Source organism: Styela clava, chromosome 2 (assembly GCF_964204865.1).
Source record: "Styela clava chromosome 2, kaStyClav1.hap1.2, whole genome shotgun sequence".
Classification (NCBI taxonomy): Eukaryota; Metazoa; Chordata; class Ascidiacea; order Stolidobranchia; family Styelidae; genus Styela; species Styela clava.
In genome coordinates, this window is record NC_135251.1 from 15547220 (window position 1) to 15574902 (window position 27683).

Below are 27683 nucleotides of genomic sequence, written 5' to 3' on the forward strand. Positions count from 1 at the left end.
TACACAATGCTGCAATGAGAAAGCCTATTAAAATGACTGAGACAATAAATATACAAATTTTCATGGAATGCTGAGCATGCTTTATGTCACATACGAAATAAAATAAAATGAATTTTGTGAAATCTTGCAGGAATAAGATCAAATACTAAATGGCAGGTACCATAGTGCTTCTATGGTCACAAAATTATTTCACTAATATAGGGATGGGCAATATAAAATACCGAAAATATTACATATTTTTCGGTCGGTTTCTATCGTTCAAGATAGATGCACGTTTGATCGAGTGTCTGTAGTATTTTAGTCGCAAATAAATTTTGAAAAAAGTTGCCACATCTGGCGAAGATAGTGAATTTGAGTAGGGCTAAGTCTGGGTAGATAATGATTAATGATAACATTTCTATCGTTCAAGATAGACGCATGTTTGATCGAGTGTCTGTAGTATTTTATTCGCCGATGAATTTAAAAAAAAGTTGCCTCATCTGGCGAAGATAGTGACGTATTGAATTTCAGTAGGGCCAAGTCTGGATAGATATTGATATGTAACGATAATCATAGAAAATGAATTCTTCTTTAGATGTTATTACCTAATAACTAAGTACGAAATCGCGTTTACGGGAACTTGGTTTTACGTGTCTTGCTCGCACAGAATAAAAAGTTGATTTTAATTGATAGTGGTTAAATTTAATATTTTACAACGGCGCATAGGTTGCAGCGGCCACACGCTGATTCTGCATCTAATTAATTCATCCCGTATGTTTTAGTACACTCGACAGACTTACATTAATAATGATTTAATGCCGTTTCATGTCTATTTTTGTATTCACCCGCTTACTATTAAAGCGTGTCTTAATTTAACATATCAGTATTTATTAGTATTTAGGGATTACATACATTTGGAACAATTGAAGGCAAAAAATATTGTGATATTCCTAAATTTTATTGTCCTGGGAACTGCCTGTTTAGTATCAAATGAAATCCAATGTTCAGGACATTTCCAAATAAATAATACATTTATAGTAAGTAATACATTTGCAATTTTTTAACATCTAAATCCAGCAATGTGGAAATTCCCACTATTTGAATAAGTATGAAAATAGAATAGGATTCGGTATTCTGGAATCGATTTAACTATTCTAGAATTGTAAATTATTTTACATTGCCCATCCCTACACTAATACAAAACAACCATATTTACATAAAAAAAATGTTGACCAAAATTCACCTTAAAATTTCACTACATAATAGGAAAGCAGAGCCAACATCAGTGAGATAAAATTGTGGCGTGGGGTAGCTTTACTGATTCATGGGCTATAGCCTATAGCCGCTTGCACAAGTTTAAATTTTTTAAATATTAAATATTTTCTTATAAACATTTGAACATAGCTACAATTGCCAGATACAGCAAATTGCATTGTTATTTGCACAGCATTATTAATGATAGATTAAATAACTAATTGTAATGTCAAAACGAAAAATAGATGCTGACAAGTTTACACACCGTGATACTGCCAAGTGCCCACATATACAATTATTATTAAACAGTTCATACTGAATACAAAACTAACGACAAAATTTGCAAGAAAATGAAATCAATAACTTGTATATTTTTTTTTAAAAACAAGTGATCCAACTTTGCAAGTGCAGTTTTAAGTATTTTGTGGCGTCTGCAGCTGCCGCAAAACCATGGCGGTATTTCCATACCATGGCCGCTACGGCCAAACCTATGGCAACTGACTTTTTAGCTGCCACAAACCAATGACAAGCTGCCGTTACCGCGGCAGAAAATTGAAAATCAATGGCAGGTAAAATTTGGCTGCCGTAACCACGGCAGGTGGGCCGTAGTGACAGGCCTGTCCCTTATGGTGACAAATGTTGAGTAAATTGGAACGTTTTTCTTGTGAATACAGTTTTGATGGAGTTAGGGTTAGGGTTTAAGTAGATATAATTTCGGTTCCATTACATTTGAATCCACGTACATTTGAACTCATGACAATTGCACCTGCATACTATTGCACCTATGGAATATTTTTTTGTTTTACGGATATTTGAACCCATACTAACCCCAACCCATGGGTTTTAGCACCCGCATATAGATTGAACCCGCGGATATACACATGGGTTCAAATGTACGGTCACCATAATTCCGCATGATCAATTAAAATCTGGTACATTAATTTGTGAATATACCGTCAATACTTATTACAGAATACTAAAAAGCTCTATAAAACCATGGCAAGAGCTGCCGCGGTTTGTTCGTGGCAGGAGCTGCCATGAAGTGGTATGAACTGAGCCTCCAACTTTGAGTCACGACCCATTACAGCATTATCACAAATAGGGATCTCATATATGGGGTTTTAAATATTTTGGAATAATTATTGAATTAATTTGATTACAATAACTGAATAAAGGAACAATTAGATACAGGTATCTAAAAACATGTTCTATACTACAGTACTAGACAAGTCCAAAATGAACATGGTATCATATCAAACCGTGATCAAACAAAGAAGCTCAGTACAGGCAGGCAAGCAGCACTGCAGACCGGTCTGCCGGTAGCAGTACCGGTGCAGGGTTGTTCAAACGGGAAACTTCTGAACTGAACAACGCGAGTTATGGAATAATCACCTGTCAGGTTTCAGCCTTTGCAGCTTTACTCAAAACATAACTGAATAGCATAACAGGAGTGAGAAATTGAGTGAAAAACGCAAGTATTTTACAGTTTCTGATGCTATTATTCGGGATCGTGTAGTCCCGGTCTTGCCTATGTCATTCCTAACCTCCATCTAACTACAGAACTACTGGACTGCGTACGTCATCCAAAAATTATGTCACTACTACGACACAGTGACTTAATGAGGTCCGCCTGGATATCATATAAGGATGGTCATCCAAAATGCCCAGGCGATCACCTCAAATCGTGAAATGATTCACTTAACGAGGAAAACAGAGAGTACGGTACGACCTTGTACGCCCTGTACATGATGTAGCTTGTTTAATTTCAGGTGATCGTCTGTACCGCTAAACATGGCAAGTGCAGTTTTAAGTATTCTGTGGCATCTGCAGCTGCCGCAAAACCATGGCGGTATTTCCATACCATGGCCGCTACGGCCAAACTCATGGCAACTGACTTTTTAGCTGCCACAAATCAATGTCGAGCTGCCGTTACCGCGGCAGCAAATTGAAAACCAATGGCAGGTAAAATTTTGCTGCCGTAACCGCGGCAGGTGGGCCGTAAAGACAGGGCTGTCTATTATGGTGACAAACATTGGGTAAGTTGGAACGTTTTTCTTATGGATACAGTTTTAATTGATTTGGGGTTAGGGTTAGGGTTTAAGTAGATATAATTCCACATGATCAATTAAAATCTGGTACATTAATTTGTGAATATACCGTTAATACTGAATACTGAATAGCGCTATAAAACCATGGCAAGAGCTGCCGCGGTTCGTTCGTGGCAGGAGCTGCCATGAAGTGGTAGGAACTGCGCCTCAAACATGGTTGCCACTTTTGTCTGAATAAAACATCTAGATGAGGGGTCGGCAACCCTTGGCATTTCTCATTAGGCCGCGAGCCGAGGCCCTGAAAAACGCCTAGAAAGTTAGTTTCGTAGCGCACATCAGGTAACTACCTGAAAATGATTTAAATAGGTTAAATGATTTTAAATGAAAATGATTACAAAATGTTAAAAATTTAGAAACAAATATTGCCTTGTTCCCACTTCCAAAAGTTGCACGTTTTACGGAAAAGACGCTTTTACTACAAGAAATATGTGCTACGATCTGTCCTATATTCTCTACATTTTCGGCAAGGAACAATGACTTCTGTATGACGTAACAATTGAATCGAATCAGCTGTTAGCGAACGGATGAATATTAGTTATTACTGCTCGACCTTGCGTTGAGTTGGGCAGCCTTTCCATAGTCCTGTTTAGTTATTATTAGTTAAGTTATGCTAAGACGTTGTTGAAAAATGTTTAAGTAAGTTATTAAACACTTGTAGATACTTACCGCGGATATGGGCCGTGAGACGAAGCCTTGAAAACGCCCAGAAAATGAGTTTCGTAGCGCACATCTGGTAACTAAATAAATTCTTCAGTTTTGTGTGAAAATGAACATACTGAACGCATTACAGCTTGTTCCACAATCCTGATGCGAAATTGAATATAAGAGGTTCCCGGAAATTCAATAACCATAATAATACAAAATATCGATCAAATTTGAAAGACTCGGAACCAGTACTGAGACCTACCGAAATTTTGTAGTGAAGCCATTTTTTTGCAATGACATATTCCCTTCCTAGTCAGTTATTGATAAAATAAGTACTTATTGTGTGCAAACTGTCTGAGTGATGAATTCCGTGTTTTCAGTAATTCATGCTTCTGGAGGACCTTTCACAATAAAAAAAATCATATATAATTGAATATATTTTTTGTAGGCTATTCCCTTTCTAGTCAGTTATTGATGAAATAAGTTCTAATTGTCTGCGAACTGTCTGAGTGATGAATTCCGTGTTTTCAGTAATTCACGCGTCTGGAGGACATTTCACAATAAAAAAATCAATAAACAATTGTATATATTTTGAGTAGGCTATTCGAGATTCAATTCAAAAATGATATTTGATTCGATTCCTAAATCTTTAGGTATTCGAAAATGCCTAGGTATGGTAATTATTTAGCTACTACATTTGTAAGATGTAAACATATACGGTTTTTGGACTTTTTATGTCATCGAAGCAATAACATTGCCACACGTTCAATGGATGTAAAAACAGAACGCAAAACGGTATTAGTCATCACTGTTTCCATTTGATGTCACTGCATTCTATGCCAATAACGCGGCTAGTTACCCTGACATGCAACGATTGATTTTTTTCGAGAACCGGTGCCGATACTCGGTAACTGACTTTTCGTTCGCGCATTTCAATTCGATCCCTCGGGCATAATATTGCTTGTTGTACTAGATAAGAAAGTTTGATTAGGCACAAATTAATATTAGTACCGTATATGTATTTCGAGGCTGTGCAGACGTACTATCGTGGCATCTACAATTTTCAGTCCAGAAACCGTTTTTAACATCGTACATGAGACTGGAATATTATTCTGTATAGTCTTCAGAATCTGCTTTGTTGGTGCTATGAATATAAGAAGTGTATTCTACAAACTTGAGCATGTAAAATTACGTACTGTATTTTTCGTATTTGTTGCTTCGTTCACCGGACTTATTATTTCTTGGACGACTTTTGTGACTAACAATTATCACGATAGTCACGACTTCTTAGCGTTAACTCGCTTACGTCGATTATTGAGTGGGCCTTCTCCCAGAAATGTTGTCATTATCGTTTCAAATCGCCGTTCGGGAACAACGTTTTTAGGGAAAATATTTAGTCAAAAACAGGAAAGTTTTTATTTGTTCGAACCGCTTCTTCCCTATACAACGGAATGTAATACGCTGAAAGATGAACGAGTTACCACACTGACAAAATTCCTGGACTGCAATTTTTCATCTGTCTATGAAGATTATGAAAAAGCTTTAAAAATAACTGGATATTCAGACAAATATTCAAAATGTATGCAACATACTACTTGCTTTGCGGATAAAAATGGGGCATTGCTAGATGACTATTCTCAACTCTGTGGCAATAAACAAAATACATTGGGTGATGAATATTTTGACCCGGAGTCCGAAGAATGCGGTTATCCACTTAAACCACATCTCCTTTCTGAATTGTGCAATTCAGCGAGTATTGTAGCTTACAAAATTGTTCGTGTATGCTCGTTAGAAATGCTGGAGCCGTTATACAGACATCTCACTATGAGAGGACACCGAGTATTTGTTATTCATCTTCTTCGAGACCCGAGGTATAATAGTAGAATGAGCTATAGAAGTATAATATTAGAAACAACTGTATCACAATAGTTTTCAGTCCTTCAACTATGTAGGTAGAAATAAAGATTTTTGTTCAAAATATCGGCCTTTTTTTAAAAAAAGATATCGTTCTACTAAACAAACCCTATTCAATTAGCCAACTTGATGCACTGAACTATATAATTTGGAACAACGGTCTCCACTCACCATATCCTCAATTATGTATTTCAGGGCCGTTTTGGCGTCCAGATTACAACTCGGATTAGATGGATTAAATAAGACCACGTTCCTAAAAGAAACTAGATCTTTATGTGAAAGATACAGAACAAATATTAATTATGCAAATCGAATGAATATTTCTGAAAAAAAAGAAATAGGTAGGTCTTATTTCAATTAATAACAAATTTAGGTAGCACTGCATTGAATTCCATAATTGTTCATTATGTCTTCTATTCATAGCATGACGACGCCTTGGCACTCGCGAATTTTAGCGCCCTCATACGGATTGCACCCGCGGACATCTGCACCAGCGTACAACGTTTGCACCCAAAAATTGTAATATAACATTGGTTACTGTCTCCAAGTTTTTACAGTCCTATTTAAGGTAATAATCCGACCCCGTATCGACCTTTGTTACGGTCACTTCCTTACAACGGAATAACGCGAACGTACTGCAATCCTGTCATGAATCGTACACCCCCTTGACCTACTCCCTCTATCGCGCTGTTTGATTAGTTCACGCAGGCAATTACACCGTATGAAAACTGGCTACAAGCTAAGTAACTGCACTGGTGAAACGTGCGCCGACAAGGAATAGTAATAAAGTTAATAAGAAAAAGGGGGAGAACGGGAAACTCGGAGAAGCAAGATGTATAATTCAGGCCTGCCCAACCTTTTTCGTCTCGCGGGCCACTTTCACGTGGCGAAATCGGTCGCGGGCCGCAAACGCTTGTACCAAACATTAATACCAGATGAGTCCTGATTTTGGTGTAGGTAATAACATAATACATAAAAGGCGGGTTTATTAACACGAAATCAATCAAATGAATATTTGCTTTCTGGTTACTGGGTAGGGCTGCCAAATTATTCGAATATTAGAATAGCGGTTTACTATTAAAATATCTGGTAAACGGGGCGTGGACATAACACAATCGGGCGACCGAATCAAAGAATCAATCATTACACAACACACTTGCGGTTTTTTGGCGACCACGCAAGAAACACACACATCACGTCAAAGTTGAGTGTTATATTTGCGTTATAGTGTTTTTATTCATTTATTTTCAGTAGCTACGATACTGCTTTAATGTTTAAATGAGCATAATGTGCGTCAATGTCGTGGCAATATCAAGTTTTAGTGGGCCGTATCGTAAAATTTGAAACACCAATACAAGTATTTAATTAATGAAGTAACATAACGAAGATTTCTGAACGAATAGTCGATAAATACTGATTTGTGACTAATTAGTAGCATTGCCATTACGTCAATTTCATCAGAATTATCGACATTCCAAAATCTTATTTAACGCGAACATAACATGAATAAAAGTACAAACATAAAAAGACAACGAGTCCGGGGACCAGTACCCAAGATATTGTTGACTTTTTATTTCACGTTGGCGATAAAAACGATCAGAGCCGACACGAAAGAAAGCAATCAGAATGAAATTAAATTGCAAACTTAGGCTCCAAGTTCATTCCTATATTTGCGCTCAGCGTTTGTCCCCAATTATCGCACAATATCTTTACAGTTCGTCGAACAGAGTGCACAGTTTTGCGATAAATAAAAAAAATGACCTTTATGTCCATCAGGGTGCAAGACTTGACACATACGTAAAAAGAAAAAAAAAACATTTGAACGTAGATAGATGGCAGGAATAATTACACCAAAATCACGAAAGATACTATTGTATAGGAAAATGTATGTAAAAATTTAAAAAGTCTGCTCACAAACTTTATAGGGCGGGCCGCGAAAAACACTCCGGGCAGCCCTTGACAGCCTTGATGTATATCAACCAAGTATTTTACGACACGGGGGCTTAGTTTGTATTGTTGCGTCATAATGGGATCCACTGCTATTATATATGTTTTTAACGTTTCCAGTTATTTCTTTAAATAACATTTTTGCTATGAAAACTCGCTATTTTGACTTGCTTGTTGAGGACACGCCGAAATCTTTCGTGTTTATCAAGTTGATAATTGATACAAATACTCAAGGTGAGCACAGGTACAAATATCTGTGTGTGCAAATGTCCATGGGTGCAAAAGTCCGTGGGGGCAAATGTCCGTTGGTGCCGAATGCAATTCAAGGACGGACTTAGCAATAATATATTTTATCTCTAATTACTTTTCAAATTTTAAAAATTAGGGTTCGAAAATTTTGAATTTTGTTATATTTTTAATCAGGTTCAAAAGCCTACATGTTTGAAAGCTGAAAAATTCAAATCGGTCAAATATATGAATTTGGCTAAATTTGAAAAACTACTATTTTAATTTATTTCAAAAATATTAAAATAGCCTTCAAATTAATTAAACTCTTTTTACCCTCGGAATGCATTTATTTTTTGAAAAATATAAGAAATAACAACAACTGTATTAATTTATCTACGCAGCAATGAAACTGAAAGCAGCAAGCTGCAAACTGCAGCAATGAAATTTTTAAATTTTTTGATATCCAGGGATCTTTTTTATCGTGATGAGATGATGATTATATTTATCAGTAATGTTTTTTGTTTGTCAGTTTTAACCCTCCCTCTCAGGACTAGAAAAGGGTGATATGATACCAACGCACATATATAAAACTTCGTATTCCTATCAAGTATTTCGAAAATTCTGTTATGGTAACATAATAAATTCTCATAAAAGGTTGTATGATGTCACTGTGGGAAGGGAGCCTGACAACCGAAATAGCCGAGTGCCTTCTGTCGTCTAAATCTACCCCTGGTGCAAATGCGTGGGTGCAAAGATAATCGAACCATGAATCCGGTAGTGGGAAAATCCGGGAATTTAGTCGTTATACAGTTCGGATTCAAAAACATCCTTTCAAACTTGCTGCAGTCGATATTGCATAATTTCAACTCGAGATTGAATAACTTACTCAGTACAAGCAAAGTCTATACAGTTAAATTTTTGTTGTCCAGACTCAGGCTATACAATATTTGGACCTCCTGAAGTATGCGCACCAAGATGGCGCACAACCTGAACACAGGTTGTGTACCAGGTTAGGGTTCAGATTATGCGACATCTTGGTGCGCATAGTTCCAGAGTACCCAATATTTTATATCCAGAGCCATTGTAAACAGAAATATTTTCCAGGTTCATACGAGGAGAACGTTGTCACTGACGGCCGTTATATGAGAATAAGATATGAAGATTTTGTGTCGGACGCGGTTGGAGTTGCTTACAAAATATATGAGTATGTTCTTTCTAATATTTGTCGGTTTGTTCGTGTTTGTAGGCGCGTAATTATACCGAAGTCATACCTCAAGAATTGCCCGATATTTAAAAGCATTGTGAATGCATCTTGGATTGCTACAAAACATTGTCATGACGCCAGTCCAGATAAACCCGCATTTTGATTCGAATCTTACGCTGAAACTCACATTTGTTGACCCAGACTATTTTCGTGCATGTCCCACACTTGATTACTACGCAGTTTTAATAGCATTGCTCTGTTTTTTCTTTGCATTTCAGTTTTATGGACAGTGATCTTCCACCAGAGGTTGAATCATGGATTCGTAGTTCTCAAGTGCACTCTGGCACTCTGATACAGCAAGCCGCGCAGAGAAAAGACAAGTCACTAAGAGAAAAGGTCCCCTCTAATATAAATAGCTATACTATGATTATTGGACACGTTAGTGAACCTATGGATCGTTTCAATATTATGTTGTTGTTCTTTGACACTTTTTGGACACCTAGTGGAAAATCTAAAAAGTCGCTTTTCTCTTTGATTACTGGACTAATTGCTTTGAAATTTTTAGTGCTTAAAGATGAAATTTTTATCCAGAAGGCTATTACCTTTATTGGACACGTAGTGAACAAAACGATCGTTTTGTTGTTATGTTGTTCTTGTTGTTCTTTGACACGTTTTGAGGGGAACCGCTTTTTTTTTGATTACTGGACCAATTGCTTTGAAATTTTCAGTGAGTAAAGATTGATGTTTTTGCCAGAAGGGTATTACTTTTATTTATTTCTAAATTTCGCATGAAAGCTGATATTTCGTTCAAAATTGCGCTGTATTATTTTATCCATGGGAACACTGGCTGTCCGGTTTGATTCTGTAAATTAATTCTACGCGAAGCTCGGATTTTTTTGTGGGTACCGGTAGCGTCAAAGGTAAGTACTGCTTCGCTCTGGTTAACGTGTCCATATATTTGAGCATAGCTTTCTTGTTTATTTCAAATATTTCTGTTGGCTCTGTGCTGGCACTCCTCTTCATGTCTTTTGATCACGTGCCATTGAACGTCGTTGGTTCATAATGGAATCCTTGCTTTGCTAAGATTTGAGGAATGGTGAATGGCGAATAATGCCGTACTTGGTGTTATATTTAGGCTTACTATACGTCCCGCTTTAGGCGAGACAGTCCCCCCTTTCAGCGTTTTGTCCCGCCGTCTAAACTAATTCATAGCCGTCTGGTAAAAGGGGGGCTTGTTTTTTTTTATTTTGTTCCAATAATGGAAAAGGGAATGAAACGGATTACTTAGTATATCAATTCATGTTGGAATTGAATAGAGAAGAGTAGATCATTGTCACGGGACATGTGAAATGTAATACGGTAGATATTTGACTCATATCAAAAGATATTTCAATTGATGTTTCAATATAATCAAGAATATTGGATCATTGTCACAGGACCTAAAATATCTATGACAGTCCCTGTACCGTCACAGTACCCCGATACATGTACTGGTAAGTTACCGCATATGATTTTTGGGGAATTATTCTGCGTGTCCATATATTTGAGCATTGCTCTCCTGTATTATTGACAATTATGATCAACATTGCCCCACCCCAAAGGTCCATATTTCTAGGATTTTATGAAACTTGTTTCACTGGAGCTCCTGTGCTTTCATGGGTCAATGTGTGATGCTTGTTAATAATATTAAAACATATAGGCAAATGAAATATGTCAGAAAAAAGTAAGATATAACTAGGGAGCCCAGTGGCACTTTTAAATGCGATAACGGGTGGAATATTTATTGATATATTTATCTGAATCCCGTGCCGAATCGCACATGTTTGCGCATCAAGGAAAATATTCTCTCAAAGTTTGTTTTTCACTGTAGCCGTAACGATGCTATCATCTTTGTTAAAAGGCTACACAACGTCTGGGAGAATTAGTCCACCCGTTTGGCACAACAAGAGATCCCAACAAAGTTTTACGGAAATGGAGATGGTTTTTCACATTTCAGTACATTGAAATCGTGCAGCAAGAATGTCGAGACGTAATGAAGGAGCTCAATTATGATCAATTTCACTCGTATAAAGATTTATTGAATTTTTCAATGCCATCTTACCATTGAGATATTTTATTTATCCTCACACATTTATTGAATATCAAGATGTGCAGCACACGATTGACATTGCCTAACAAACTCTTTATTCAACAATAACATTTTTACTGCTTAATATGCTAAATTAATAAAATACTCGACAACAACGGCCTTTAGCATCAGTTATAACTGAGATTCATTCGTTCAAATCTTGCTTTACCGTAGACCAGCGTTTCCCAACCTCTTTTTGTCGCGGTCTATTTTCTCAACGGCGGAAACCTCTGCGGACTCAAGGTGCGTTTATTCCAACCGTACTCTGTGTGAAGAAGTAATATAACCAAACATAACAGAATTTTAACAAATTTCAAGATTGGAAATTCGTCGTTAGAAAAATTCTACTATTTGCGATAAATTTTCAGAAAGTAGAACTTGATTTAGTACTTATTAAAATTATTAGTAAATCAAAAATACATATATATTCACCGCCTTGCTTTATTATTAATTTAATCATGATTATTTTAATCTGCGGTTGTGTTGACGAAATAAAAGCAATACTACTCAGAAAATATCATGACAATCCGAGGACACAAAAATGCGTGGTAAAGTGCCCAATTATGTTTTGTCTGATTCGCATTTTTGTGAATTCGACAAATCTTAGCTGTTCGTACAACACTTACGGCGCTCCAGTACTGTACATACCAATGTGGGGACAGTAAAGCAAAAAATTCTAAGGAAAAAGGCATTAGTACGTATACTGCGGTAGAACCCGAAATTTTGCGATTTGCAATGTCCAAAAAGCGTTTTTGATCGGTGGTGGACCATTATAAAACGTATGGTGTTTTCCGTTTTATTTTTAGTATTTTGAATTATTGCTTTTCAATTTAGAAAATTTGGATTGCCACCATTGACAGCTATCAGAATAAAATTTATTCCTCGTAGTTCGAACTCGCGAGAAACACCACTTAGATATCAATCGACGCGTGTGCCGACTCATGTTTTCGTCGGAAATCCGCAAGTGAGTTGTGAAATCCAACTGATTGAAGGGACGCGCAAGTGACCTGCCGCTTCACCTGTTACAAAATTTTTGAATAGTAAATTGCTTTTCTAACAGTTGAATATTCGAATATATGCTCAGTAACCAGTAATTATTGACTCGAATAATGGTATGTGAATAAACTTGCTTTTTATTCAAACACTCCGCGGACTCATTTGAGACCGCGGACTCGGGTTGGGAAATACTGCCGTAGACTGTAGGGGGACCAACGGGGCAGTGTGCATCGCATCTGTCGGCTTGTGAAATATTTAAAAGTTATGTATCAGATTCATGTAACACCAGCAGTGTTAATGTTGCTAGTGACATACATTGATAAATATGACGTTTGAATTGTACTTATCATGTAATCTTTGTTTTACTGTTGTACTTTATTGCTATAACTTAACATGGTTTTCTGAAATGGGGGCACCTGTTACTAATGATTTCAAAACAAAACCCTTCTCTAAAATTTTGAATCTCTTCACTGGATAGCAGTATTCAAACACTTACTCCGACACGGTAGATTTTCATCGTTGCTCTACTTGGACTGGGGCGTTCCTCACGGTGGCTTTGTAGGTCAGAGAGACAGAGACTTATAACCAACACTTCGAAGAGGGTATAAGGTTTTGTATGCTACACCGTGAAGGTAACAACAAATTTACTAGCTTTCACAATATGTTTATTAAGGTAGGCATCGCCGAAACAAGAATATACTTCCAGGCAACACGTATAGTATTGGTTTTGAGATAGCAGTTACAAAATAGCAAATAAACATAAATTGGAGAGTTTTGGGAAATAGTGTGCTTTGAAAATCCCGACTAAACGTTATTCTCAGATACATTGTCACGGGGTATCTCAGGTTTTATATGAAATATGTTGGTCATAAGTAAAGTTTTTTGTATCCTTATAGAATATAGAGCGATATCAAATTATGTAGACACCGGTTTAAATGAACGCATTCGGATACCTACAGTTGGTATTCAAATAATTTCGTCCGGTTACCAGACTATGTCGAGTATGGAGATAGTTAACTATAGTCATTCTTTAAACATCCATGCACTTCTTGGCGGCAAAGCCAACTTATGACGGAGAAGAAAAAAGGGAGTTTTCACGCGCAGAATTGGGATTTGAATCTGCCCATAATAATAATAGAGGAAAGCCGATAAAGCGGCTTAACCATATGGCTAACCAGGCCGCACCAAGTTCGCGATAAATCCATATTTGGGCATTATATGCTGTCAAACTGACAGTGAATTTTACTTACGTAAGCATTTTTAATAATTTCCCATTCCTAACATGCAGCGGCCTTTAGACAAAAGTTGACCATTCGAATCAGGCTGTTTAAACTTGTTATCATGGTAAAGCGTCCTACGATCTTTTTTTTTTAAACGCCTAAAATGAAAAAAATTTATAATATCCCATTGCCGTTCGTTTCTGTATCTCAATTTCATATCATGAAATAGTACATTTTCTTACAATACACAGAGCTTGATGATGTTTGAGAATAATAGGGAAAATGATTTCGAACAATTAGGTCAGAATGGCATTAAGTTTTAAAGGTCTAATGACACGCGATTGAAAAATAATATTGAAGCGATTTATGGATTTAATGAAGATGTTGCCGCCTTCTGTCGTCTGTCGATTTCGTTTAAATGCCACACAAAACAAAAGAGTGAAACTCAGTCAAAAATAAATTCTAAATCAATAAATTTAGGTAATGAATAATTCAAAAATAATATATTTATTCAAAATGATAACTTTTATACAAAAAAATATAGAAATACATGTATATTTTTGTCAATAACGAAATGAAGAAGATGGATTATATAAACATGGAACACCTAAAATATCAAATTTTATTACGAACTATTTGTTTGAACGTTCAATTTGGCTTGTCAGGCCAACATGGGATTGGTGTATAGTAAAAAAATGGAAAACGGTTCTTAAAAAAATGTTGTATTTAAGAATCGCGCATAATAACAGTCATTGAAACAACTCAAATCTATAGTTTTCCATTTAAATAGTGATAAAAATAAATGATAAATACATCTATGTCACTGTTGAGCGTCATAAACAGGTAAGCCCAAAATTTCCTCAGAGAACATGGACGCTGTAATTTGCCCAGGAAGAATACTATCGAGAAAGTCACTTGTTGTTTCATCATCATAAGTTTGGGTAAAATCTGTGCTTCCACCTTCAGCATTTATGCCAAGAAGGGTGGCCAGATGATCAGAAAGTTCTTGTTCTGTCATATGTTCTCCTTTCCGCTGCAGGATATTGTACAAATCTAGTTTTGCGATATTTGATTCTCCTGGCACCGAAACTATGCCCAAAGTATTGAATGCTTTCTGTATTTCATCTGGTGAAAGACCGAATGCAGGTCTGTGGTTGACGTATAATTTAATAAAATCACCAAGATTGATCACTGAGACGTACTGCCCGGTTTCAACATATTCAGAAAATTTAACCTCATTGAGCATGTCTTCTATCTCCTGTTCAGAAGGATAAAATCCTAGGGCACGCATGACAAATGGGATTTGATCCAGTGGTATAACCGTTGACACCTCTCTTGATTCAGTAGTGTCGATGCTTTGGCTACGTAACTGAGCAAAGTAAAAATAATTTTCCAATTCTGCAAAAAGTTCTCCATCTACCCCGCCTTCCAAAAGTCCATAAAATGGTACAAGACCATCACCGCCTAATGCTGCAGCGGCCTCCAGAGCCTTGACTGAAGCAGACCACATATGAACACAAGAGTCTTTCCCTCCTGCTGTGAACAGATATCGACCATCATGAGAGCAAGCTAAGTGAGAAATTCCATTTGGATGTCCGACCAGTGCAACAGACTTATGTGGATTGCCATCAAGAGGCAAAATTTGTAACCCAACCTTATATTTGCTGATATAAGCAAGAAGTCTTGTTTTATTGTTTGGCTCCCGTTTGTCAACAGGAAGCGGAAGTATCTTGCGTATTGATGATCCATATGTTGGAGCAAGTAGAGTTTTTCTACACATTTTTGTTGTTGTGTTGTATAATTTGAATTTGTATTGATCATTTGCTGTAACTAGAAAACTTTCTTTTGTGACATCAGGATACCATGCCAAACAACTGGGAACAGCACTTTGTTCTATACGATCCACTGACAATAACCGTAGATCATCTTTAGAACTATTCGGCAGATCATATTCCACTAATGTTCTATCCTCTCCCAATGTCAGCAATCGGGGTGAGTTGGAATCCAATGCTACTCCGAATGAAAGATCCTGGATGGGCTTGTAATGAGCTCGATATCGTCCTAAATACTTCCACCCATAGTCTGTTTCATATTCAAATACAGTGGTTGCTAAATCTGCATCTGCCGTGGCGAGATACTTAGAATCGTGTGAGAAAGCAATATGAGTGACAGCATCTCTGGCATACCGGAATGGCTTGCCCACAACGTTTGTCAAACTGATAGTGTCAAGAATATGAACTGTACCATTAGTCATTCCAACAGCAACTTGCAAACCTAACATATCAAAAGCAAGGCATTGTATGTTGTTACCTTTTTCAAACACTCTTGACACCATGCACTGTTTTGTATCATAATTCCAAATTTTTAATAATCCTGCGTAACTACCAATACAAATCCATGGTTTGGTAGAAGATGTTGCAATTGCATGGACAGCTGCATCATGTTCACGCAATATATGATGGAATTCACTTCCTTCAGTATTGACAATAAATATTTCAGCATGCTTCGTAGATACAGTGAAATCCCTGACAATAAATGGATTAGCGGGGATGGTGGCATCTTCAGGAAATGTCTTGGTTTCTGCTAGAATTTCAACATTAAATTCTGGATTGTATTTAAATGATATAGATGTTACAGGACCAATTTGCATTCCTTTGTTGTACCAATTGATCAAGTTCAATGTTGAATCATAAAACTTGATAGCACCAGTAACGTCACCAGTGACAATGTATCCATTTGTTTGTGTCACAGTTGTTATTGCTCGGTCTTGCAATCTTACCAATTTCAAAGCGCGTTTGTGTATTGGTGAAATTTTATCCTGGCCATATTTCACATTTGGTCGCTCAGGATCCCACACCACTATATTTCCTTGTGAAGTTCCAGTCAATGCTTGCCTTGAATCAACTTGATATATGGTTTGACTATACAACCCAACTGCACGATTGAAAACATCATCTGACAGATAGGGCGCATGGTATTCAAGTTTTCCAGATGCCCAAGAAAAGAATACAACTTGGCTATCACTATTTGTCACAAATTGCTCATTGTCATCTGCACAAAATTGTACGCGAGATTGAACACCAAAAGCACTTTGCAGTTTCACGGAACAAATCGGCTCATTTGAAACAGATGTCCAATCCCAAACACTGACTGTTTGAATTTTTTCAGCACTGACTGTTATAATGTATTTTGCATCGGATGACATTGCAACTGCAACAGTTCCTTGATCTCCAAGAACAGTGAAAATTGATTGAACAGGTATTCCTGTGTATGAGTCCCAGACAATAACAGAGCTATTCTCACCCTTATCTGCAGTGACAAGCCAACGTTTATCGCTACTACAATCAAAACAAGTGATAGCATTCGCATGACCAAGTAAAAGCTTCTGGACATGGTTTTCAAAATCAAGAAGAACAGCCACATGAGATGATGCATACATCACAAGGTTTCTAGATGTATCAGATAAATTAAGACATCCAATATGACGATTAAAACCAAAAGTCCAATTAAGGCTTAATGGTTGAGTTTGCTCTGCTTCCCTGTATGTAACCAAAATATCTTTCGCACTTGCAGTTTCGACAGCAGATTTTACTATCGGCGGAGGGGGAGGAGGTGCAGTTGGTTGTTCTTCCAATTTACTGGGTGATTCCTCTGTTGGTGGTCCGGCCGAAGGTTCCAATAAACCTTCACTTTTAGTGATGGGTTGTTCAGCGGCCTCAATTGTTTCCTTACTTTCAACAGGTTCATTATCCCCACCTTCATCCATTTGAGGGCTCCTATTTACTTCCTCTTCTTGAGAAGGTATGTTTTCCTCCTTTTCTTCTGCTTGTTTTTCTTCCTGTTGCTCAGAGACTTGCACCTCATCGCCATCTGTATCATTTTTATCCTGTGAATCTTCTTTTTTTATGATATCTTGCCCTGGCAGTTCTTGTATTTCTGAAACTTCTTCTGCAGGTTTTTCTTCATCCTTCGTTTCTTCGGTTATCTTCTCTACATCCCTGTCTTCAGTTTTATCCTCTTCTATTTTATCTGTTACCTCCTTATCAACTGCTACTTCCTCCTTTTTGGTTTCAACTTCTTCTGGTTTATTAATTTCCTCTGCTGGATTATCCCTGTCCTCTGGTGCCACAGTTTCATTTTCACTGGAGTCTTTGGGCCCTGTTTCGGCCTCTACCACACCTTCTTGAGGAGGTTGATTTGTTGAAGGGTTTTCCTCTGTTTCAGGATTATCTTCTTTTTGTCCAGAGTCAGACAGGTGAAGAGCATTTTCCTCTGTCTGAGGATTCTCTATCTTTTCTGCGTCCGACATGTGAGAATTTAGAATTATTCAAAATTCTGTGAAATCTTAGAAATTGTACTAGGTTATTACAATTGGGTATATGGATATATTATATATTAGCAAAAAGAATCGGTCGATCAGGGGATAAAAATAACTCATGCAAACAGAGCAGAGTTGAAGAAGAAGAGTTGACCTTTTGCCTTCATTCTCCATGCCTACGTGTTCACAAACTTTGAAAGGCATAATTTACATATTGACGATCACAAAATTGAGTTTTATTTGAAGGCAGCAATTTTTTTTCGTGTAAGTGCGCTGTGAGTTTTTTCCCAGATAATTTGTTGCCACAAGAACAAAAAGCTCAGAAACCACTGCTCTAGGTATTGGTTGGGTACAAGCAGTGGTGAGATTCAGCCGGTTTGCACCGGTTCTATAGAACGGTCTCACAGAATTTTATGAGATCAGCAAACCAGTTAGCTTTACTGGTTACTCTCAATGTTCTGTTTGTAACAGAACCGACTGAAAAATATGACTTTTGTAATGGAACCGGCTGACAAAAAATTTGAATCCCACCACTGAGTACAAGTCCCTAAATCCTAGGTATTGGGTCAAGTCAGAGTCCCAGGTATTTTTCAAAGTTTGGGTCAGAAGTCAGGCCATTGCTGTTTCGAGTTCCCATCAAAGTACATAAATGAATAAATATGATTCAAATTAATACGGGAGCTCGAGCAACTTCAAAAAGATGATTTGAGTGAATGACTCAAGTCTTCCCAACACTGCTTCATAGAACATTTCCCTTCTGTTCTTAGGATAAAAAACAACAACAAAAAGATATAATATCAAAGCGGACAAAACCCAATTAATTGTTTCAAGAGTCATTTTACATGAATGTTAAAGCTTGTGCACAATTGCAAATGTAGTAAGTTGATAAATAAATCTATTTTTATGTTTTTTTTGTCTGGTTAAAGCTAGACTAGGTTAACATGGAGACATGCCTTTTAAGTAAAATTGTGGAGGTCATGAACCGTTATTATCTAACTTTTGGACGGAATTTTACACTTCTCCTGATTAGCAGATACTAGAATAAGATAACCTCAACAAGTTCACTTGAATATAAATAATACATTCCACAAAGAATCGCTGGAATCAGTGAGCTTTGCTATAACATTAAGCTAACAGACTCTCAACTGGACGGACCTGTTACTGCCACGGGGTAACCATGGTGATATTAGTCCGTTCTTTAGTGACACCGTGTGATCAAATGCACGACCGATTTCTAGTCATTTGTAAAAAATCCACACCCCGTGACATCCATCATACCATGGGACATCTCTTTTTGCTCTAATTATTGCTTTTATTTGCATCTTACAGATTTAATAATTCTATGTACATGCATATTAAAAAGCTATTGGTATACAATTATCAGATGTACTGTTGCGTCGGGTTGTGGGGTCGGAAACTCCTAAAAAATAACCAACGAAAGCAACGAAAAAACGCGGCGATCCGTAACATTTTACCAGTTTTCTTATATTATTTCGCCATTTTCTAGTTAACTAGAATGAACCCTCTTCCTAAAAAGTTTTCTTCAAATAAACAATAAAATTCGAATAAACATAGTGTTACGGTATTCTTCAAAAGAAAACAAATCTAAATATGTCTAAATTTCGGGGAAACACGGTAACAAGTGCTGTACAGTGTACACAAAACTGCCATGCGTAAAAAAGCCACAAGAAAAAAAGATCCTAAAATAGAAACTTTCACAGATTACAATTTAAATTCAATTTTTTTTTAAGGTTCACGTATTCGAGTCGCCACCGATCAGTATAATTAATCAAAGCTTCTTAAATCTTTTCACGACCCACTAAGATTCCTTTTGCGACCCACCAGTGGGTCGCGACCACAGAGATATAGTTTGGGCATAGTTTGGGCAGAGCCATTATATAACTAGTCTGGAAGCTCTCGCTTTTTTGCAGGACACCCAGTTGTTGACAGCGACATCTGGTGTTGGCGTGGGTTTTACACCCCTGTCGTCTGCTGGACAGCCGAATCAGGCAGTTTGATGCTGTAATGTGTGATTGTTTTCAGGCCATGTCTACACATTTCAAGATGCCGAAGTTGGCAAGATATAGAAAACTGAAATAAAAAGGCAAACTATTATTATTAAACTTAAATATAGACTGTATATGCAGAAAAGGTAGTTTAGAATCCTATCCTAAGCTACTAGTAACTCCGGTGCTGGTACCGTAACATTTGTTTTTTAGTTACCGGTACAGAGTTAATAATGGTTCCAAGCAAGCATCGTGTCCCGGATGGTATGAAAAGCAAATTTGGAATGCCTTCAAAAGAATGGACACAAAAGTTTCATCACGTTTTTTTGGTATCCGCAATTTTACCGTATTTTATTTTGGCTATCCAAAGCAAGGGCAAAGTTTATTCTTCCATTTCAGAAATATGGTGTAGGCTAGGCTACTGCTGTATGTGATGTCATGAGTTTTCACTGTTTATTTTGTGCCTTATTGTATTCTAGTGTTAGCCATTTATTAACTCACTCATGACTTTGACATATTAATTGCTAAGTAATTTTCTATTGCATCCAGATTGTGTTTAAATATCGCTACTCTCCTAACTTTAAAAGCAAAGTTGAGGATGGAAAAGCTAGAATTTGTGCTGATAATCTCAAGGATGAAGATATTCAAAGGGCCAATAAAAAAAGTTGGATTAAGTTTGTGGCATCACCCACAACATACTATTCTTATCACAGTTTACATGCGATACCGGAAATAAGCCTTCTAATTTGCCAATTTGACCAAAAACAATTTTCCTTTTCTTGCGCTTTCGCTGGAGTTTATTCTTTCACATTATTTTTTTTTCAATCCTACTCAAAAACTTGGTTGATCTCACCCTGTGTTTGGGATATGATATTGTTTCCACGAATAGTTCATGGATTCCCAGAAGTGTTCAAGAAATAGAAGATGATGGCAGAATTTTCTTGAAATTAAGGTAAGATATATTTGCATTTAGTCAGATATACTTCTATTTAGTTGTATTTTTGTTGAATTTAATTTTGGTATTGTATCAATACAGATATCTCAACTTTCAATGTGAAATAGCATATTCTTATGCTGGTACAGGACCCAACATCTGCTACACTTGTATGCGTCTTGCATGATCAAGACAGTGACAAGAGAAAATTCAGCCTTTTTACAACATCTATGATAAAAGATGAGAATGGCTTGAGAAAGGTTTTCTAAAATACCTGGATATTGGGAAGAAAAGGCATACAGTCGGCCATTAGTGGGAGAAGTTAATCGCCAGAAAATGCTGCTCAGTGATGCCACAAAAAATGGCTTGAGAATGGCATCTATTTCTATGGCTGCGATTATTTGTATTGTTTTGGACAGTGGTGCGAGCTATGTTTTACCATGGTGAATAAACCAAGACCCTTTAGAGCAGGGGTCCGCAACTACTTTTCTGCGCGATCCAAAAATTCTTCTAATTTTTTGCAACCCAAGCATTTGGAAAGCATAAAATTAGTTATCAATTTTAAGACTATTATTGACCCTATCAATTTTCTTGCATAAAATAAATGGAACTTAGCCATTAAAATGAATAATAGCGTTTATTATGACTAATGCGAATTATAAGCTTTGTGCTTCGAGCACAACATGTCAATTTAATTTGGGAGAAGGTAACTCGAAGATCTTCTAGCCTTGTTCTGTATTTGTTCTCTATGTATGAAAACGTCCTTTCACATAAAAAGGTAGTTCCGAATGGCAACAGAACATTCATTGCATCAGTTAATAACTCCGGATATTCCTTTGCAACTGAAATCCAAAATTCAACCACGACAGACTGTCTGATTGGCAAAAGTATCGGAGCGCTTCTAAAATGTTTATTATTACGTCAAAATTTGCACTTATACTGATTGGCCAATGTCACCGCAGTAAATAAGGAAGTGTATACTTGGGGAAACATCCATAATTATAATCGGAGATTTATATAGTTGTTATACCTAAATACGCTACACAGACGCGATGCTCATAATTATGGCATAATTGAAATTGTTTTGCGACTCAGAGCGGAGTGCTTCGCAACCCAAATTTGGGTCGCGACCCCGTAGTTGCAGACCCCTGTCTCGTTTGCTGTAAGATTCAAGTGTAATTTCAACACAATACATTCAGATACTCATTTTTGTACCTAATTTCTTGGTTTACGGCCCACGTGGCCAATAAATTTCAAAAAGTGTCGCACGACATGTTTTGAGTTCGAGACCCCTGCTCTAGAGGCATATTCTGGTCACCAACGCGAGCGAGGTTTCCGTACTGGAAACCCCACCTTTGGTTTATTCACATCAAACTCCAGATGAATAGATGTTGTAAAATCGAGTAGTATTGTTTTTCGTTCTAATGTTGCGATTGAAAATGATTGATAAATTTCTAGAAGCTGACTTCTTTCTGCTTAAATACATGCATACGGATTTATATACAAGTACTAGTCAATTTTCTCAAATTTGTTTCTAATTTTAGTGGCTGGCTAGTCTCTGCTTTAAATAATAGTTACCATAATGTATCCAAAATTAAATTTCATATGAATATTAATCGATGGTTTATTTGTCAAAATGCCTCCTATCAAATTGAAAAGTTTCCCCTATCTCTCGTATAATTTTATTCAAATTTGTGGAACCACATCTATGTTTTAAAATTAGCTATCAATTATTGGTCTTTGCATTTGTCATTTTTCCTCTACCAAGTCTGTGTGATTCTTCATATCTAAGTCAAAATTCCTGTTCAGTTTTTTTGTTGTTGTATTTCTTATGCTAAAAATACAAAGTAGAAATTGTTTTGTTGGCTAATTTTTATTATAGTGTAATAATGAGATTATTTGGAAAAACAATTTTTCAAACCATCGCGAAGTCCATATGATTTGGGTCCATATTTTCTTTTCGAAACTTTGTTCTACAGTTCAGTCTTGCAATGGATATGGGTCCTTGTTTGAATAAATCTTCTCACAAGAATGGTCAGAATACTGGATTCACTGGGGCTGAAAGGGTCCATGTCAATATTTCCGATAATACGCCGTTTATCTATTACCCTTTTGCATAGGCCTACTTGAGACAGGAATTTGCTTTCCACAGAGATTAGGAAGAGAACAAATGTTTCGGATGCTGATATGATACCGCCTCTATTGCGCTCTTCAGAGCAATTGGGAAGATCGAGTCTCGAAGCTTGGTTTTGGCACCAGAAAGCACCTTCTCCACCTAGACGCTTCATTCCCCATTTTAGCAATCCCCCAGCTAGGTACTCAATCACCTTTTTGTCGCCTTTGGTTATTGACGTTTGCATGAATGGCTCAGTTACTTGAAACGCTTTTTTTATAATTTTCGGTGCTGCAGTTTTGATTATGCGTTTTAGGTCCAAATGAGAGATTTCAGAATTGTTTGAATATGGGCTATGGCTTTTGCAATTTTTCAATGTATTTAGCTGTCATTTTACTTCTGGATTCTTCTCTAGAAATTTCCATCATATCCGCTCTAACAACTGCCCATAGTGATGATTCCTGATTTAATGTGATGTTCAAATCATTCAATGCAGTCTGCAGTGTCTTCTTGCAATTAACACTTCCGTAGTCGATTTCTACTACAGATAGCCTATGCCCCATTTTCCTTCTATCTCGTCATCAAGCTGTGAAATATATAAAATCGGGTCTAAAACAGTGCCTAAGTGCCTGAATATAGCAAAACAAATGTGATGTAAAAATACTGACCAAATTTTTAGCAAACCAAAAACGGTCTCTACTTTCACATATTAAACTATGGTAGTCTACTATAAACTCTTACTATTCATTCTTTCAGGATCAAAACCTATTTTAATAAGCAATCAGTACTATATAACTCATGTCATCAAAAAATTCAAGCATTTCTTCCTCAGATAAATCCATTTTCATTCGAACTTTGAATACGTTTAACAGCGAGCAGCCTAAAATATACAGCAGACGACGCCGTGGTTATGAATTACCCACGCCAACACTAGATGACGCTGTGAACAACAAGTCAGTATAGAGGACTTGCACGGGTCACGTGACCTTGTTACTGGACGGCAATAAAACAAAAACGTCCATTTGGCTCCAGTCAGTTGCAAGTCGGATTATACGTTTCCGTTTTGTTTGGCTGTTGAAAATGGTTATTTCGTATTGTTCCGCTGGCTGTACGTATAGTATAGACAACGAAATGGAACTTCAGCTATATTCCACTGTTTTCAAAAGATCCGGAACGTCGCGCAATGTGGATATCATCTATTGGCAGGACTGCTTGGTGTCAAGTCCAGAAGCCATCTTACTCGTGTTTCACTGTTTGCGGACAGCACTTCGTTGATGGTGAGTCATGATGTGCCGTTATCAATTTTTTTAAATATTCATAAGCTCCCTCATTTCAATGGAAAGCAGATGACAAACTACTGTTATTGGTAGGCTTAGGCCTACTTGCAGACTTGACTCGTGTAAGGTATTAATCAATAATTGCCATAAGGTATTGTTTCCCTAGTTAGCAGGTAATCTATTAGTAATTGTGAAAATTTGAATAGATAACTAAAGTTTAATGCCAGTGCTAATGCAAAAAATAACCAGAATTTAATTGAATTCTCTATCTGAGAATACGCTCGCCACCGCATCTCTGATCCCCATGGGCAGATGGGAGTTTCACAGGTTCCAATCCCATGCGGGGATAGTTATGTGCGAGGGGACGAGGAGATTGCAGCTCCTCCCACTGAGGGTGGTTCACACGACCGCTGGGCGATTACGACATACCCCACCATCAGGTCCATGCTTCTAAAACAAATAACTGGCTAACTAATCCCGACATAGAATGGTAATTGTACGATGTTGCACCTTGCAATCTGTCCCCAACCACAGATAAATTCTATCCTAAAAACTACCCACATTGGTAGGCATAGTTGCGTTTTAAATTGAAAGAAATCTTCATTAATGGTCAGAAGGTGTTGTCTGATTATTTTGGTAGTTAGCAGGTAATTTATTACTGATCTGATACACAAACTTGGCACTGTCAAATGATGATTAGTGTTTAATTTATTTTCAGGAAAAAGGAAAGATAACCCATTATCAGCTGCTTACATGTCCCATCGATATTTGAATTTTCGCCATCCCCAGAGAAGAAGAGAATAGTTCGAAAAAGGAGGATTTTGAAGAAAGGAAAAAGGCAGGACCATTTCAACAAATTCTGTTAACTTGTATGCGTTGCAATATTAATTCGCAGTTGTTAGCATAAACATTTAATGTGTCTTTCGACTAGACCTACCTCACTTAAAAAAAAACGCCCACACCTCTTTTCACTAGAACCATAATACTGTAAAATATTTGATAGAAATTACCCCCGAGGCATCATATCTTTCATTTGAAAGGGCTGTGGAGGCAGATACATTTTTTACTCTAAATTATGGAATGTTACTTCCAGGTTATCTTATCCTTGCTTATAGATATCTTGAGGTTAGTGACTCCAACTGACCCATGCATGCCACGCTGAAAATTCTCTTGTGTACCCATAAAATAAGGCTGTTGGAGCCTTCAGACCTTGAAAACAGTCGAATCTGAGCACGATGGATTCATGTGAAACACATAATATGCATTTAGAGGCAAAAATATTCCATCCTGAGCAGCACCGATCCACAACATCCTGCCTATGGAATCAAAACATTAGACAAATTGGTGTACTGTGCGCATTCACAAATTTTTGCGAATCAAGTGTGCCTTTTGACTAAAGAAATTGTTTTTTGAAAATACATTTTTGATGTGCTTTATTTTTCAAATATAATTTATAATTACTGTAAAGTGTGTGATACATTTGGTACCATGAATACTATTTGCAAATTAGCTTGGGTTACACCCCTCTCAAATAAAAGTTTAGACTCTTAAGTCGTATCTCATAATATTCTTTAAACAAAAGGTTGCGGCTAGCTGGCTACCCATCAGAATTTCTTTTCAGATCACAAAGTCGCAATATTACGCCTCGCTTAAGTTTCATTGGCAACTGTATCTGGTTGTAGTATCGGTGTCCATCGTTAGACTGAAACCTTCACGACCAGACCCACCGAAACATTTTTTTTTTCTTGATAGGGTCGTCTTGAAGTTGATTTCGTTAAAGCACAATGGACACTTTATCTCCACCAATCCACAGTAATGACAAGTTACTTTGTCATTACGATAAGCATCAATAAATGGATACTGAGGATGTATTATCAAGTCACGCAAGCTGAGGTCTTGTGCCACTGTGGTCTTGTTGCAACTTATACTTTGCCATCCATCTATTCCATGGTCGCACCCATATCTGTAAGATAATGGATACAGATAAGAGTTTTCATAAAATCTAACGATCAAGGAGTGTGAAATTTAGGGCTGGGCATTTCGATTTCAGAATCGAATCGAATAATTTTTTCGAATCGAATCTCGAATACTTGGAAATATAAAATTGTAAGCGACTTTATCATAGTAATTGGTCCTCTCAAAAAATGAATTACTGAAGACATAGAATAAATCACTCAGATAGATTACTGAGCGTTCACACAGAATAACAAACACGTTTTATCAATAACTCACTACAGAAAATAGTCATATGTTAGAATTTCGTTGAAAAAATATGACTTCAATGAAAAAAAAATTGGGGAATTCACCTCGACCATTAGCGGAAAGATAACAACAAGATGGCGGCGATTCGAAATTCCAGTCTGAACCGATTCGAATAATTTACTATTCGATTCGAATGGAAATGCCCAGCCCGGGTAAAATTTATGTCCATATCCCACCACAGCCACTAGTCGTAAATGAATTTGATTCCGGGTAGCATATCTTTTTTACCAATGACAATAAAAAGACATTTTGAATCAGTTGTACAAGCACCATTAGGATAGGATTTATCTGGGGGGGGGGGGGGGGGGCAGTTATTTGTTTTCAGAAGCATGGACTTGGATGGTGGGGAATGGTCGTAACCGATCAGCGGCCATGTGAACCACCCTCGGTGGGAGTGGAGCTGCAATCCTCTAGCACATAACTATCCCCGCATGGGATTGGAACCTGTGAAACTACCAGGGTGATCAGAGATGCGGTGGCGAGCGTATTCCTAGATGGCGAATTAAATTGAATTCTGGTTATTTTTTGCATGACCAGTGGTGTTAAACTTTAGTTATCTATTCAACCTTTCACACCTAGTAATAGATTACCTGCTAATCAGGAAACAATACCTTCTGTCAGACCTTACAGCAGTACAGCAATTGATTATTAATTCCTTACTGTCTTACACAAGTCAAGTCTGCAACTGCAAGTAGGCCCACGCCTAGGCCTACTGATAACAGTAGTTTGTCATCTGCTTTCCATTGAAATGAGGGAGCTTGTTGTTGTATATTATATGATGTGATACCGCTAGGTGACGCTATTGACCCAGACTGATTTGACCTTGTTCTATCTGTGCACGTGTTAAGTGCTGACTTGCTGTTAGTCTGTTACTGCTATGGTGTCTTAATGTTGAAGTGCTTGACTCTTATAATAAAGTAGTGTTGTAATGGAAACTTGGTGCTTGTTTATAAAGATCTAAAGGCAGAATACACTACAAATTGGCGACGAGGATGGGATTAGTCTGCTGCCATATAACGTTAGCTGTGTCAATGGGATCGGTCTGCTGCATGCCGGTGTCACAGTAAGTGTTTCAAATCAACGTTATTACAAGTACCTGAAAAGAAGAGTCTGAAATATAAGCAGCTGAAATTGTTCTTATAGACTGAAA

The 27683-nt window shown here is 37.2% G+C and overlaps 3 protein-coding genes and 1 long non-coding RNA gene across 4 annotated transcripts in view; 2 read left to right on the forward strand and 2 right to left on the reverse strand.

Moving 5' to 3' along the window:
* LOC120335366 (uncharacterized) overlaps positions 1-27683 on the reverse strand; it is a 118074-nt gene that overhangs the window by 38067 nt on the left and 52324 nt on the right. The gene's annotated exons all lie outside the window — the stretch shown is intronic.
* LOC120336125 (carbohydrate sulfotransferase 1-like) lies at positions 4944-13506 on the forward strand. The gene is made up of 5 exons (XM_039403726.2): positions 4944-5857; positions 6096-6241; positions 9180-9279; positions 9558-9675; positions 11180-13506. Exons 1-5 carry the CDS (start codon positions 5133-5135, stop codon positions 11384-11386), a joined length of 1296 nt encoding a protein of 431 aa, XP_039259660.2. The 5' UTR covers positions 4944-5132; the 3' UTR covers positions 11387-13506.
* On the reverse strand, positions 14112-18025 carry LOC120336635 (cilia- and flagella-associated protein 251-like). The gene has a single exon (XM_039404354.2). It carries the CDS (start codon positions 17930-17932, stop codon positions 14444-14446), a length of 3489 nt encoding a protein of 1162 aa, XP_039260288.2. The 5' UTR covers positions 17933-18025; the 3' UTR covers positions 14112-14443.
* LOC144419990 (uncharacterized) lies at positions 24019-25219 on the forward strand. Its single transcript, XR_013474421.1, has 2 exons — positions 24019-24271; positions 24990-25219. It is a non-coding gene; the product is annotated as an uncharacterized LOC144419990 (long non-coding RNA).